Source organism: Oncorhynchus clarkii, chromosome 6 (assembly GCF_045791955.1).
Source record: "Oncorhynchus clarkii lewisi isolate Uvic-CL-2024 chromosome 6, UVic_Ocla_1.0, whole genome shotgun sequence".
In the NCBI taxonomy this organism is placed as follows: domain Eukaryota; kingdom Metazoa; phylum Chordata; class Actinopteri; order Salmoniformes; family Salmonidae; genus Oncorhynchus; species Oncorhynchus clarkii.
In genome coordinates, this window is record NC_092152.1 from 67,425,859 (window position 1) to 67,442,067 (window position 16,209).

The 16,209-nt window shown below is 43.0% G+C and overlaps 1 protein-coding gene across 1 annotated transcript; it reads left to right on the forward strand.

Annotated features, from left to right (window-relative positions):
• The first annotated feature begins 4,277 nt into the window (after positions 1-4,277).
• On the forward strand, positions 4,278-15,031 carry LOC139411505 (aspartate aminotransferase, mitochondrial-like). Its single transcript, XM_071157966.1, has 10 exons — positions 4,278-4,465; positions 8,667-8,823; positions 11,220-11,348; positions 11,446-11,505; positions 11,752-11,913; positions 12,099-12,203; positions 12,428-12,578; positions 12,698-12,863; positions 13,049-13,199; positions 13,362-15,031. Exons 1-10 carry the CDS (start codon positions 4,383-4,385, stop codon positions 13,482-13,484), a joined length of 1,287 nt encoding a protein of 428 aa, XP_071014067.1. The 5' UTR covers positions 4,278-4,382; the 3' UTR covers positions 13,485-15,031.
• The last annotated feature ends 1,178 nt before the right edge of the window (positions 15,032-16,209 follow it).

Sequence of the window (16,209 nt, forward strand, 5' to 3'; positions counted from 1 at the left end):
TTGAGGCACAGATCGGGGGAAGGGTACCAAAAAATGTCTGCAGCATTGAAGGTCCCCAAGAACAAAGTGGCCTCTTTCATTCTTAAATGGAAGAAGTTTGGAATCACCAAGACTCTTCTGCCTGGCAAAACTGAGAAATCATGGGTAGAAGGGCCTTGGTCAGAGAGGTGACCAAGAACTCGATGGTCAGTCTGCTAGAGCTCCAGAGTTCCTCTGCGATGAATGGAGAACCTTCCAGAAGACAACCATCTCTGCAGCACTCCACCAATCAGGCCTTTATGGTAGAGCGGCCAGACGGAAGCCACTCCTCAGTAAAAGACACATGACACCCTGCTTGGAGTTTGCCAAAGGCACCGAAAGGACTCTCGGACCATGACAAACAAGATTATCTGGTCTGATGAAACCAAGATTGAACTTTTTGGCCTGAATGTCAAGCGTCACATCTGGAAGAAATCTGGCACCATCCCTACAGTGAAGCATGGTGGTGGCAGAATCATGCTTGGGAATGTTTTTCAGTGACAGGGACTGAGAGACTATTCAGGAATGAGAGAAAGATGAACGAAGCAAAGTACAGAGGGATTCTTGATGAAAACCTGCTACAGAGCGCGCAGGACCTCAAACTTTGGCGAAGGTTCACCTTCCAACAGGACAACGACCCTAAGCACACAGTCAAGACAATGCAGGAATGGTTTCGGGACAGGTCTCAATGTCCTTGAGTGGCCCAGCCAGAGCCCAGACTTGAACCTGATCGAACATCTCTGGAGAGACCTGAATATAGCTGTGCAGCGACACTCCCCATCCAACCTGACAGAGCTTGAGAAGATCTGCATAGAAGAATGGGAGAAATTTCCCAAATGCAGGTGTGCCAAGCTTGTAGCATCATACTCAAGAAGACTCGAGGCTGTAATTACTGATAAAGGTGCTTCAACAATGTTCTGAAAACTTCTTGGAACTTCCGGTGAAATTGGAGGGCGCGCAATTGAAATAAATAATCCTAAACATTATGGATATTAAACATCTAGGTACATACAAGTGCTTTATATCGATTAAAAGCGTAAATTCTTGTTAATCTAACTGCATTGTCCAATTTACAATAGTCTTTACAACAATAGCATGCCATGCGATTGTTTGAGGACGGCGCCCCACATCATAATATTTTTCAACCAGCACAGGCTTCATAAAATCACAATTAGCAATTAAATATTCACTTACTTTTTGAAAATATTCCTCTGATTTGCAATCCCAAGGGTCCCAGCTACAACATGCATGGTCGTTTTGTTAGATAAAATCCTTCTTTATATCCCAAAAAGTCAGTTTAGTTGGCGTCATCGATTTGAGTAATCCACTCGTTCAAAATGTAAATGTGATATTTCAGTTTTTTTATTTGTAATACATTTGCCAAAAATAATTCTACAAACCTGTTTTTGCTTTGTCATTATGGGGTATTGTGTGTAGATTGGTGATGGGAAAAAACGAAGTAATCCATTTTAGAGTACGGCTGTAACGTGACAAAGTGTGGAAAAAGTCAAGGGGTCTGAATACTTTCCAAAGGCACTGTATCACTCATTGGTCTATTCCTCTGTGCTTGCACAGATCTACAATTCACAGGAATCCTCTCAGAATCCCTCAGTCTTCACTGCCTCAGCATAAGACACCTTCTGCACTACTCTGACTCTAGCCACCTCATCCTGCCTCTCTCGAACCGCACACTTCTGATCCCCAGCAACATGTACACCCCTACAGTTGACCCACACAACTTTATCCACCGAAACTACACAATCCTATTTTCCATGCCCTCCTGCACACTTCCTACATCTTGGACTCTCCCTTCTACAAACTACTGTGACATGACCATAAACGTTGCCCCTGAAACAGCATAATGGTTTCTGCACAAACACTCTAACAGGATAACTTATATTTCCTGACCTTTTTGCATAAACTTCTCTATTTTGCCACGCTTACCACTGGGTCTGCATCGCACCAAACGGCAGGCATCACAAATACCAGGAATCTTCAACTTCAATTGCTCCACCTCCACACTTAACGCTACCCCAGAAATCACTCCTGTCAATGATGCCCTGTTCCTAAGAGCAAAGCAAAAAGTATTTACCCAAGTTGCCTCGCACGGAGCGCTTGCTCCCTCTGATGAAACACAAACAAACATCACAAGTCAACTTTGGGTTACCTTCACCGGCTCAACAGCACCCACCACCTTTTCCACCCAACCTGAAACCACCCATGGATCAGCCAAAAGGCCTGGTTCCACCCTCTTCAAAAATCTCACTCCCACTGGACGAAACGTATCATTAGCATAACCATTAATGCAGGCGCCGAGCTCCTCACAAGACCTTCTACCCCTACCATTTCACCTCCAGAGCTAGAACTGGCATCCGGCTCACTCTGTTTGAACTTTACACCAATCTTCCTCTACATACCATCCCTTGTTATTGCTAGCCTCAACAGATTCAAGCCCATCCTCTGCTCCACCCTCAGTCTTTTATACCTCTTCTCTCTTTACCTCCAATCCTCCTCCCTTAACCAATTACCCGACTCCTTCTGAAAACATTAAACTTTTTCAAGCCAAAATCTATTTTTAGAGACATACTAAGCCATGTACTCCATCCACTTCAAACACACTACTCTTCTACAGTGGCAATTTATATTTTTCACCCCTGTCCAGTTGGTGGGGGCATACTACTCTAACGTTTGTTTGTGAACCGCCATAATACCATAGAAGAAGAAGACCTGAGCGCTTGCCCCTCACCCGGCTTTACGAATGGGATGCACCGTTGAGTGCTACATCCTGAGGAGTACGTGCTGATTGTATGGAGATTGTGACAGCCGGTTAAATGGCATCACTTGACAAGGCAGTAACAAGATGTATGTCAGGAGAAGTGCAGTATTATCATAAGGAGAGTTATACCTCGAATACAGAGGAGGAATGGCGGAAAAAAGGGAGATGGTTTTTCAAATAAGAATGGTAGAAAGTGTAAGCAGAGTGGGTTGAAGACAGGAGGAGAAATGGAAGTGAATGAAGGTGAAGTATTGGAGGTGGTAGGTGTGGTGAAGTTCTTGGAGCCCGGGGGTCAGGATAAAGATGAGTCTGTGACAGTAGGAGTGAAGTTTTGGGAAAAAGTGGACCCTTGCTTTATGGCTGATCCATTTGAGGTTTCAGGGTAGTTGAATACAGAGTTGGGTGCTGTGGAATCGGTGAGGGTAACCAGAAGTAGTATTTTAATAATTGTATGTGTTTCTGCTGGTCAGAGGGAGCAGGCGCTCCGTGTTAAACGAATTGGGGGAAGATATGTGAATTGTTTTGCTCTCAAGAAAAGGGTGCCATTGAAAGGAGTGATTAATTGGGTAGCGGTAAATGTGAAAGCTGACCAACTGAAGGGGAAGATTCCCAGTGTATGTGATGCTCGTCGTTTGGTGTGACACAGACAGGGTGGCGTGAGTGAGTCATTGTCTGTACTTTTGAGTATTGATATTGAGTCTTTGCCCAACAAAGTGATGTTAGGATATATAAGTTATCCTGTACGAGCTTTTGTGCCGACTACATTACGTTGTTACAGGTGTCAAGCTTATGGGCATGTGGCAGCAGTGTGTAGGAGGGAGGTTCTAGGTGTGAGAATAGTACAGAAGGGCATGAGACAAAGGAATGTGTAGCATTGGGGAAAGTAGTGGTATGTGTTAGTTGGTAGGGTGCCCATGGGGCTGTGGAATTGTCCCATGTGAGAGAGGCAGGTTGAGGTTTCCAGGGTTAGAGTAGTGCAGAAGTTGTCATGTGCTGAGGCAGTAAAGAAAGTAGATGAAGATGGGTCAAGGGGGAGGGATCCTGAGGGGAGTGGTGTGAGTAGTAGATGTGTACCAGTACAGGGGGATAAACCATCAATGATATATGTTTCAGTAAGATTGGATATTTGGCATTTATAGTAATGGTTATCAACTGTACTGCAGGGATAGAACGTAAGTTGCAAAAAATAGAGGTGTGGTGGCAGCTGTAGAGAGGTATTTGACATCAAAATTATATGACAGAAGAATTACAGGGTGTGTTAAGTGGTGGTGTCCCATCCTTTCAGGCTGTTGGCCTGAAGTAGGACTAAATATATTTAAATAGTGGAGTGTGGTATTTATTTATACTTTTTGTGAGTGTAGTGTTAGATGGTAAGGTATTTGTTGAATATTTGTATTTATTTTTAAGCAAGTATACGGGAGTTATACTCCAGTCTAGTAGGTGGCGGTAATTCAACATTTATTAGATGCCAACCACCGTTAAACCTCATCGAAGAAGAAAGAAGCTTGAGTGCCTCTGTTGTCCCTCCGATTTACATCCTCACTCTTTGCTTTTTCTGACATTCTGCGCCCCGGCCACCTGCTCGACCATGGCTCTGTTGAAGTCCAGCAAGGTAATCTCCAGTATTGGGACTTTCTCCCCATCCCTGGGAGTTTTGTCTACCCGTAACAGGTAATACCAGACATGCAATCTCTGCACTGTCATATTTGACTTTGAATTAATAGCTAGCTAGCCATGTCCGCAATAACTCAAGTAGCCTAACTTCAAGTTTACTGAGTGGGGGTCCGAAGTGGTCATGCATTTTATGTCTCTCATTGTGGTTTAGCTAGCTTTCTACCTACCTAATATTTAAATTACATTTGATTTGATTTGCTAGCTGATTGAAAATCGCATTCATCCATCCGCCGCCCGTCGTGACTGAAATTTCGTATCTTTGGCTTTAGTCAAGTCATACTTGTAGACTTCAAGGCTCAACCAGTTCACTTACAATCTGACTTGGCAAGGTTATTTTCCAGCTATGGATACTGATACTGTTATTTGGTGGCTCTGTAAAAATATTATTCAGATGTCAGTGGCATGTGGTATGTTGTCATAGTGATCATTCAGTTCATCCTGTGAAAGGTCAATTATTCAAACATTTTTATATTTTAGGGTCGCAGAGGCATTTAGCCTTTGAGATTCGACGTATTTTCTCGGTTTGATCTCCCTCGAATTAGCTCCCTAATTCTAGCGTGATCATTGGTTATCGTGTGCAGGCCCCTGGTCGCTGATTGGCCAAGGGATGTCCCGGTTTCTGTGACGACAGTAACCGGTGTCCTTTCTCTTTTCTTTTGGAGGACAAACTCTGCTCGCTTATAAGATACCGCTCCACATATCTGGAAAACAGGCTATGTATTCGAAAAGCATCTGCAAATACACTCTGCGTCACTGTCGGTTTTTGTTAGAACACCGTGCGCCGAGTGTAACATTATTCTCATTCAAAAATAATTTCGGTCTACATTCAAGTGCATTTTAGTCCATTAGCAGGGTATATTCAAGTCTGTGACTCCATATTGGATGGACCCTCATTGGTGCTGTCATCGCTGGCATAAATAGGACTCAGTCAGTGTACTCCCTGGGCCTATGAACTGTATACCAAGCATATTTATGTTTGCTCGACATCTCACAAGTTAAAATGTACAAAGTTTCTGTGTGTATGTAGATCGCACAAACTGCTGATAGTAGTAGCAATATGAACCAGTGGGTAGGCTGATAATATACTCAGGTTCTTCTCACTGTGATAACAGATTTGTCAGAATCAGATAACAAGTATTCATATTTGTTATCAGTTTTACTGATTGAGGATCTGATTTTAATGTGCAGTCCCAGAGTGTTCAATTTTAGTTGTCTGAGATCTTTTTATTATTGGACAATGGACGTTCTGTAAGGATGTTCTATAATGCTATATAAACAGGCTCTATGATCGGTGACTGTTAAGTGTGTTCCCTAAAACTCAAGGTGTCATGTCATCATTCTTGTCTATAGTCTTGTGTTGCGGTCTTGGCTTTGCTGCCCTTTGCGAAGCCTTCAGCTCGAAGTATCGCTGTGAGTTCCAGGGTGTTTGAACACAACCGTTGAACCTGAATCTCAATGAGCTGCGGAGTATCACTGCTCAAGTCATAGTGGCTCACCCCTACATTTGACATATCAAAACATACTACTGTACCAGTACACACTGGTGAGTAGCATCAGTAGCATCACGGTTTTAGAGAGTGCAATATTACAGAAGGTTCCAATAGAAATCTAGGCTGTCTAAAACAGATGCGATTCTCTGTTGGGAGTCTTGCTGTCAACTTAAAAATTTTTCCATGCAATGTTTTAAACATATCTCTAGTTCAGCCTCAGCAGGCATATAGCCTCCAGTACAGCAGTGAGAGGAATATGTAAGATTAGAGGCCCTGCTTTCCCCTCATTCAGAGGTCATGTGGAAGAGGTCAGGGGCAAGGTCGTGTGTGTAATTCTATTAGTTCCTGAACTGGGCCCCTGCTACTTTTCTGTTTCCTCCTCATAAGACACATTCCATACAGGGGGATGGAATTATTTTGTGTGTGAGAGCATTTGTATGTGTGAGAGCATATGTTTGCAGTGCCTGACTTTTCCATGAGCTCTTAATCTATGCGTGTGTGGCTGTGGAAAGGGAAGTGTGAAGTATTGGATGGATAATCAGCTTGGTGGGGTCAGTGTGGAAAAAAAGACCAGGCTGTAATGACCAGATCCAAAGATATGATGAATGAATTTGTTCTGAATTTCAAAGAACCGATCGTTGCCTTTGTTTCAACCACTCTCTCCCTGCCCCTTAGATCCGTCATTCTGGTAGTGTAGTGGCGATGGAGAGAGATGTATTTAGTGTAGTACATCTCCTCCCTTTTAGTGACTCCCCCTAATGCCATCCAACCCGGGCCCTTCACCTCGACAGACTTTAAATGTGTGTAGTGGTGATTTTGTAATGTGTGTGTGTGTGTGTGTGTGTGTGTGTAGCTTTTTGCTGTGCAGGAACTGGGGGATGACCAGGCATTCACCAGGTAATAGTCCAGAGTGTTGGTCTACTGTGGGTGGTTGGTGCTACTCTCCTCTGGTTGGGTGAGGGCAACCGTTTCTTGAGCAGAGCATAGTACTGTTTACCGTTGAGTTTTTTAAATTTTAAATCCGTTTCCCGGAGAAATATAAGCCTACACTAAGTGATTTTAAGAATAGGGACCCATCCATTGGTGTCCACTGTGAAACAAATCAAATTTTATTCGTCACATACACATGGTTAGCAGATGTTAATGCGAGTGTGCTTCTAATTCTGACAATGCAGTAATAACCAACGAGTAATCTAACCTAACAATTCCACAACTACTACCTTATACACACAAGTATAAAGGGATAAAGAATATGTACATAAAGATATATGAATGAGTGATGGTACAGAACGGCATAGGCAAGATGCAGTAGATGGTATAGAATACAGTATATACATAAGAGATGAGTAATGTAGGGTATATAAACATAAAGTGGCATAGTTTAAAGTGGCTTGTGATACATGTATTACATAAAGATGGCAAGATGCAGTAGATGCATCAGTTTAAATGAGTACAGTATATACATGAGATTAGTAATGTAGGGTATGTAAACATTATATTAAGTGGCATTGTTTAAAGTGGCTAGTGATACATTTTTACATACAATTTCCATTTTTAAAGTGGCTGGAGTTGAGTCAGTGTGTTGGCAGCAGCCACTCAATGTTAGTGGTGGCTGTTTAACAGTCTGATGGCCTTGAGATAGAAGCTGTTTTTCAGTCTCTCAGTCCCTGCTTTGATGCACCTGTACTGACCTCGCCTTCTGGATGATAGCGGGGTGAACAGCCAGTGGCTCGGGTGGCTGTTGTCCTTGATGATCTTTATGGCCTTCCTGTGACATCGGGTGGTGTAGGTGTCCTGGAGGGCAGGTAGTTTGCCCCCGGTGATGCGTTGTGCAGACCTCACTACCCTCTGGAGAGCCTTGCGGTTGTGGGCGGAGCAGTTGCCGTACCAGGCGGTGATACAACCCGACAGGATGCTCTCGATTGTGCATCTGTAGAAGTTTGAGTGCTTTTGGTGACAAGCCAAATTTCTTCAGCCTCCTGAGGTTGAAGAAGCGCTGCTGCACCTTCTTCGCAACACTGTCTGTGTGGGTGGACCAATTCCGTTTGTCCATCATATGTATGCCGAGGAACTTAAAACTTACTACCCTCTTCACTACTGTCCCGTCGATGTGGATAGGAGGGTGCTCCCTCTGCTGTTTCCTGAAGTCCACAATCATCTCTTTTGTTGACGTTGAGTGTGAGGTTATTTTCCTGACACCACACTCCGAGGGCCCTCACCTCCTCCCTGTAGGCCGTCTCGTCGTTGTTGGTAATCAAGCCTACCACTGTAGTGTCGTCCGCAAACTTGATGATTTTAGTTGGGGGCGTGCATGGCCACGCAGTCATGGGGGAACAGGGAGTACAGGAGAGGGCTCAGAACACACCCTTGTGGGGCCCCAGTGTTGAGGATTGCGTCGTCTGTGGACCTATTGGGGCGGTAAGCAAATTGGAGTGGGTCTAGGGTGTCAGGTAGGGTGGAGGTGATATGGTCCTTGACTAGTCTCTCAAATCCCTTCATGATGACGGAAGTGAGTGCTACGGGGCGGTAGTCGTTAGTTCAGTTACCTTACTTTCTTGGGAACAGGAACAATGGTGGCCCTCTTGAAGCATGTGGGAACAGCAGACTGAGATAAGGATTGATTGAATATGTCCGTAAACACACAAGTCTGCAAAATGATGTTAAATTAAGCTGCTTCTGTTTTTTTCTCCCTCTCCCCTGTGTTGCAGCTCATGGTGGGGTGGAGTGCAGATGGGTCCCCCTGACCCCATCCTGGGGGTGTCGGAGGCCTTCAAGAGGGACACCAGCCCGAAGAAGATGAACCTGGGAGTGGGAGCCTACAGGGACGACCACGGCAAACCCTTTGTGCTCGATTGTGTCCGCAAGGTAGGAATACCATGACAACCAGTGTAACACACACACAGACAGGGACTAGATAACTATCCCCAGTTTCACCCAGCCATTCATATTTTGAGGTTCACTCCACACAGGAAAGGTGAATAGCTACACAGGCTCTTATTGTTTTGTAATTCCGATCTCAGCTTTGGTGAAAGGCCAATCCTGTCACACTGCTATTAGCCCTTTTATGTAAGAACCGGATCAGTTAACAAACACGTAGAAGCATGAAGAAGGTGGTTTTCATGTTATTGAGCTGATTCTCACTATACAAGCTTTTATGGAGTTGCAGGCTTATGTGTTTCTGATTGGTGCATTTCTGCACTGTCATCCTGAGTTTAACTCGTATAATGTATAACCATATGGAATAGAGAATGGCCGATTTTAATTTGGGCCGATTTTCAAGTTTTCATAACAATTGGAAATCGGTAATTTTGGACGCCGATTTGCCTATTTTTAAAAACATAATTTTATTTATTATTATTATGTTTTATTTAATCTTTATTTAACTAGGCAAGTCAGTTAAGAACGCATTCTTATTTTCAATGACGGCCTAGGAACGGTGGGTTAACTGCCTTGTTCAGGTGCAGAACGGCAGATTTTTACCTTGTCAGCTCAGCGATTCAATCTTGCAACCTTACGGTTAACTAGTCCAACGCTCTAACCACCTGCCTCACGAGGAACCCGCCTGTTACGCGAATGCAGTAAGAAGCCAAGGTAAGTTGCTAGCTAGCATTAAACTTAATCAATCATAATCACTAGTTATAACTACACATGGTTGATGATATTACTAGTTTATCTAGCGTGTCCTGCGTTGCATATAATCGATGCAGTGCGCATTTGCGAAAAAGGACTGTTGTTGCTCCAACGTGTACCTAACCATAAACATCAATGCCTTTCTTAAAATCAATACACAGAAATATATATTTCTAAACCTGCATATTTAGCTAAAAGAAATCCAGGTTAGCAGGCAATATTAACCAGGTGAAATTGTGTCACTTCTCTTGCGTTCATTGCATGCAGAGTCAGGGTATATGCAACAGTTTGGGCCGCCTGGCTCATTGCGAACTAATTTGCCAGAATTTTACGTAATTATGACATAACATTGAAGGTTGTGCAATGTAACAGGAATATTTAGACTGGTTCCGTATTTCACTGAAAGAATAAACGTCTTGTTTTCGAGATGATAGTTTCCGGATTCGACCATATTAATGACCTAAGGCTCGCATTTCTGTGTGTTATTATGTTATAATTAAGTCTATGATTTGATAGAGCAGTCTGACTGAGCGATGGTAGGCACCAGCAGGCTCATAAGCATTCATTCAAACAGCACTTTCGTGCATTTTGCCAGCAGCTCTACTGTTTATGACTTCAAGCCTATCAACTCCTGAGATTAGGCTGGTGTAACGATGTGATGTGAAATGGCTAGCTAGTTAGCGGGGTGCGCGCTAATAGGGTTTCAAACGTCACTCGCTCTGAGCCTTCTAGTAGTTGTTCCCCTTGCTCTGCATGGGTAACGCTGCGTCGAGGGTGGCTGTTGTCGTTGTGTTGCTGGTTTGAGCCCGGAGAGGGACGGAAGCTATACTGTTACACTGGCAATACTAAAGTGCCTATAAGAACATCCAATGTTCAAAGGTTAATTAAATACAAATGGTACAGAGGGAAATAGTCCTATAATTCCTTTAATAACTACAACCTAAAACTTCTTACCTGGGAATATTGAAGACTCATGTTAAAAGGAACCACCAGCCTTCATATGTTCTCATGTTCTGAGCAAGTAACTTAAACGTTAGCTTTCTTACATGGCACATAATGAACTTTTACTTCTCCAACACTTTGTTTTTGCATTATTTAAACCAAATTGAACATGTTTCATTATTTATTTGAGACTAAATTGATTTGATTGATTTATTATATTAAGTTCAAATAAGTGTTCATTCAGTATTGTTGTAATTGTCATTATTTCAAATACATTTTAAAAATAGTCAGATTAATTGGTATCGGCTTTTTTTGTCCTCCAATAATCGGTATCGGCGTTGAAAAATCATAATCGGTCGACCTCTAATATGGAACCTCTTACTGTGTGGATGTGTGTTTGCATACTTTTATGTATGTAAGTTTGAGATGCAGGCTCCAGCAGACCCATGGTTTAGACATTTACACTATTTCTGCATAGTCGTTCTGAGCTTACTGTAGCTCATACAGCCCTGCTAAACCCCAGCTGTGTGTGTTACGCTATTTTCTTTGATTTGGCAGGGCTTTGGATCAGTCAAGAAATGGATGCTGAGAAAATGTCATTTAAAAACCTTTCTACTTCCCCTCACACTCACTATTTCTCTACCGTCCTCCCCGACTCTCTCTTTCTCTCTCTCTCTCTCTCTCTCTAGGCAGAGGCTCTGATTGCTTCCAAGCAGTTGGATAAAGAGTATCTGGCCATCGGTGGTCTGGGGGACTTCACCAAGTCCTGCGCTCAGCTAGCCTTGGGGGCTGACAGCGAGGTCCTCAAGAGTGGCAGGGTGAGTGGATGCGTGGGTGGTAGCTTGGAAGCACATTTGCTCTCGATGTGTTAAGTGAATGATAGAAATGCTATTAAGATCTCTCTCCTCTCTTCAGAACATCACTGTCCAGACCATCTCAGGAACCGGCTCCCTGTGCATTGGAGCCAACTTCCTGGTAAAGACCTGCCTCATAACAGCTAAACAGGAAGAGAATGAATGCACCTACACTACCACGGTTCCATTTGGGCTCATGACCCCCTAGAACAGTGCACCAGCTTATACATGCCTGAAATGACTGCCTTCTCTATAATATATATGCATTACAAATGATTGTGTTCTATAAAACAATAATATCTTCATACCGATAGTACTGAGGATTGTGTATGGTGTCAGTCAGTTAATTCCTTATATTTTTCTCTAGTCTCGTTTCCACAGTGCGTCCCGTGACGTGTACCTGCCCAAGCCCTCCTGGGGGAACCACACACCCATCTTCAGAGATGCTGGCATGCAGCTGAAAGCCTACCGCTACTACGACCCCTCCACCTGCGGCTTCGACTTCAACGGGGCGCTTGATGACATCTCTGTGAGAGAGGGATGGGAAAGGGGGGGGTTGTATGATTCCACACTGACATGGAGGACCATTACCACGTCTTGTGATCTGTTTTTATATTGTTATGTTGACTTTATAAAGTTAAGGTGTGGGGGTCTATTTCCGTCATGAGAATCTGATTTGAATGTTAGTGTAACACTATTTTCCCTCTGATACAGAAAATGCCAGAGAAGAGTGTGATCATGCTGCATGCCTGTGCCCATAACCCCACCGGTGTGGACCCCAAGCCTGAGCAGTGGAAAGAGATCGCTGACCTGGTGAAGGTGAGTGTGCTTACCATAGATATGAAATACCTCAATGGTGATTTCTCTGTAAATGCCCTAACTAGCTAAAGTCTCTGTCACTATTGGGACTCTATTGCTGAAGAGCTTTACTACCCAGTGCCTACAGGTGTTTTGTGTGAAGACTGACATCTTTACTGTGCCAGACAACTATTTACACACACGGTCCTAATAATAACTCCTCCCCTGTTCTGCTGTTCCTTCAGAAAAGGGACCTGTTGGTGTTCTTTGACATGGCCTACCAGGGTTTTGCCAGTGGAGATATTGATCGTGATGCCTGGGCTGTTCGTCACTTCATCGAGCAGGGCCACAAAATTGTCCTGTCTCAGTCCTTCGCTAAGAACATGGGCCTCTACGGTCGGTCTCATTATACACACACGCACACACACACAAAATCTCACTCACTATGGTATTGACATAGGAGAATGGTAGAAACTCCCACCGGTGTGGTATCTTACCTGTCTGTGTGTTGACAGGTGAGCGAGTGGGAGGGTTCACTGTGGTGTGTAACGATGCCGAGGAAGCTAAGAGGGTGGAGTCTCAGCTGAAGATTCTGATCCGGCCAATGTACTCCAACCCTCCAATGAATGGAGCCAGAATCGCTGCCACTATTCTCAACACACCAGAACTTTATAAAATCTGGTAAGTGTACATACACACACACACCTACAAATGTTGTTTGCCCATTTCACTGATCCTGTGATTTCATAATCTAGCTGACTGCCTAGGAAGGTATCGGAGTTCTCTTTGGAGTGGTCTCCTGTCTCTACACACGACTTCCATTCTGTTTCCTCATCACCCCCCCTGATTAACCTCTCTCTACACAGGTTGGAGGAGGTCCACGGCATGGCCAACCGCATCATCAAGATGAGGGAGCAGCTGGCGGCCAACCTGAAAAACGAGGGCTCCACTCTCGACTGGCAGCATGTCATCGACCAAATCGGGATGTTCTGCTTCACAGGCCTCAAGCCTGAACAGGTACAGACAAACGACCACACCCACTCTTTATATCCACACCTGTACCTTACAACCTTATAAGACATTATTATATTCATATTGGTCATATTCATCAGTTGGAATTAAGTTTGAGTATAATGATAAATTGCGTTGACTCCAGGTGTTTGTGTGTGTCTACCCCAGGTTGAGCGTCTGACTAAGGAGTTTTCAGTGTACATGACCAAGGATGGTAGAATCTCCATGGCAGGCGTCACTTCCAGCAACGTGGGATACCTAGCGCATGGAATCCACACCGTCACTAAGTAAAAAGGAGAATGCTGGGAGAAACAGCAGGGCACGGTGGTGCTGGACACAATCCAAATTAAAATAACTGAAAAAGAGCATTTTGTGTCATTTTACTCTCCCTGCCCTCTCCACCCAGACTGTCAATTGTTCAACTTTGACCTCAACCCTCCTTGCGGTAGGGATGTTGTTTAAATGGTTAGTTCCCTGTGACCTCCCCAATGAGGCCACCATGTCAAAGGTTGTTTAGTGATAGTCCAATGATCTGCCCTACATTTGACTAATGAGCTGATGTCTCTCTTCTACGCTTATTTATTGTATGTCAAAGGTTAATATTAATTACCTTAATACATGGCTTAATAATGACAGGTTAACATTATATTTTAAACCTACTCTGCCTGCTGTGGTCCAAATTACTGTAAGGCTACAGATGAGTTTACCAACACTTAGGCTCTGTTGTGTGTGAACTCTTGTCTGTCATTGCATATTTCTGTAGGATGTGAAAGTTCAACGTTTCCTCAACACCAGTAGAGTAGCAGAAAACAATTAGTTATAAGATAGTGCCAGACAATCTTTAGATGAGAGACAGTCATTGATATTTTAATATGCTTTAGAAATGGACAATAATGTATGATCATTCAGTCCTTTCACTCAGCCTCTCTTGCATTTCCACTTGCATTATCTTGTCTTCGATACTCACTATAAATAATTATATTACTGTAAAAGTTTTGTGCTTTTTGCACTAAGAGCAGAGTCTACTGTGTTTCTTCTAAGTGTTGATGAGTGAGCAGTCAGCCAGCCAGTCTTAAATGCCCACTGAATGTTCCTCTCACCCCCCCCCCCCCCCCCCCCAAGCAATGGTTTATGAGGTTTTAAATGTGCAATATACAGAAGTCGCTCTGCCATTTCCTGGTTGCTAAAATTCTAATAGTTTGCCTAATCTCAGTTTGACGAGTAATGTGTAGAATCATTGTACCATCTAAACCGCTGTGGAATATATCTTCAATAACCGAAAGTGTTGTATTTTCAGCTGTTGGTGTACAAAACTGAAAGTAAGATGCAAAAAATGAAGTTAATGGTTAATGGTAAGCAGAGACAGTGCACAGAACAGATCTACTACTTCTTAGACTTGCTTACAATGAAAATGTCTGATCTAACTAAACAATTCCATTTGAATTTGGTCCAAAAAGTTAAATTGCAGCTTTAAAAGGATAGACTGTCCTATGATGGTGCTCTTGTATTTCCACAAGAAAAGGCATTTTACAAGTATTATTTAGATCACTGGGTGACTCCTATCCCCTCCGTTTCAGAACCAAGAGGTTATAGGACTTCTATTAATATATATAGAAAGTTGTATAGACAGTGTTTTGCTCCAATGATCAGCCTTTGAACATTTTCTCTGTGTCCTCCTGATTGTAACAAGACAGATTGTGCAAGGAAATTCACCTTTCTGCTGTCTACTCATGAAGATTAAGCTGCGCTGTCACCATTTTCGGGTTAGCGCAAAAATAATAAAACATGGAGCATCGGTCAAGTCTTTCTCTGAACAATTAAAAAATCTATCATTGAAATAACTGGGTTTATTTTGTATTTCTAACAAGAATATTGTCAAACCACATGTAAGAAACTGAACTGATACCGTTGGACTATGGCAATGGTCCTAGTACCCCTGGTTGGGACCAGTGTAGGACATGATTTTACTAGATAAATCATTGGTTTTATTAGACACAAAATACTATCTTTTTATGAAGATGTATCTGCAGTACACAGGAGGTTGGTGGCAAATTGGGGAGGACAGGCTCGTGATAATGGCTGGAGCGGAATAGGTGGAATGGTATCAAATACATCAAACATACAGTTGAAGTTGGAAGTTTACATACACATAGATTGGAGTCATTAAAACTTGTTTTTCAACCACTCCACAAATTTCTTGTTAACAAACTATAGTTTTGGCAAGTCAGTTAGGACATCTACTTTGTGCATGACACAAGTAATTGTTCCAACAATTGTTTACAGACAGGTTATTTCACTCATAATTCACAATTCCAGTGGGTCAGAAGTTAACATACACAAAGTTGACTGTGCCTTTAAACAGCTTGGAAAAGTCCAGAAAATGATGTCATGGCTTTAGAAGCTTCTGATAGGCTAATTGACATCATTTGAATCAATTGGAGGTGTACTTGTGGATGTATTTCAAGGCCTACCTTCAAACCCTGTGCCTCTTTGCTTGACATCATAGGAAAATCAAAGGAAATCAGCCAAGACCTCAGAAAAACAATTGTAGACCTCCACAAGTCTGGTTCATCCTTGGGAGCAATTTCCAAATGCACGTTCATCTGTACAAACAATAGTACGCAAGTATAAACACCATGGGACCACGCAGCCATCATACCGCTCAAAAGGAGACGCATTCTGTCGCCTAGAGATGAACGTACTTTGGTGCGAAAAGTGCAAATCAATCCCAGAACAACAGCAAAGGAACTTGTGAAGATGCTGGAGGAAACAGGTACAGAAGTATCTATATCCACAGTAAAACAAGTCCTATATTGACATAACCTGAAAGGCCGCTCAGTAAGGAAGAAGCCACTGCTCCAAAACCACCATAAAAAAGCCAGACTACGGTTTGCAACTGCACATGGGAACAAAGATTGTACTTTTTGGAGAAATGTCCTCTGGTCTGATGAAACAAAAGTCGAACTGTTTGGCCATAATGACCATTGTTATGTTTGGAGGAAAAAGGGGGAGGCTT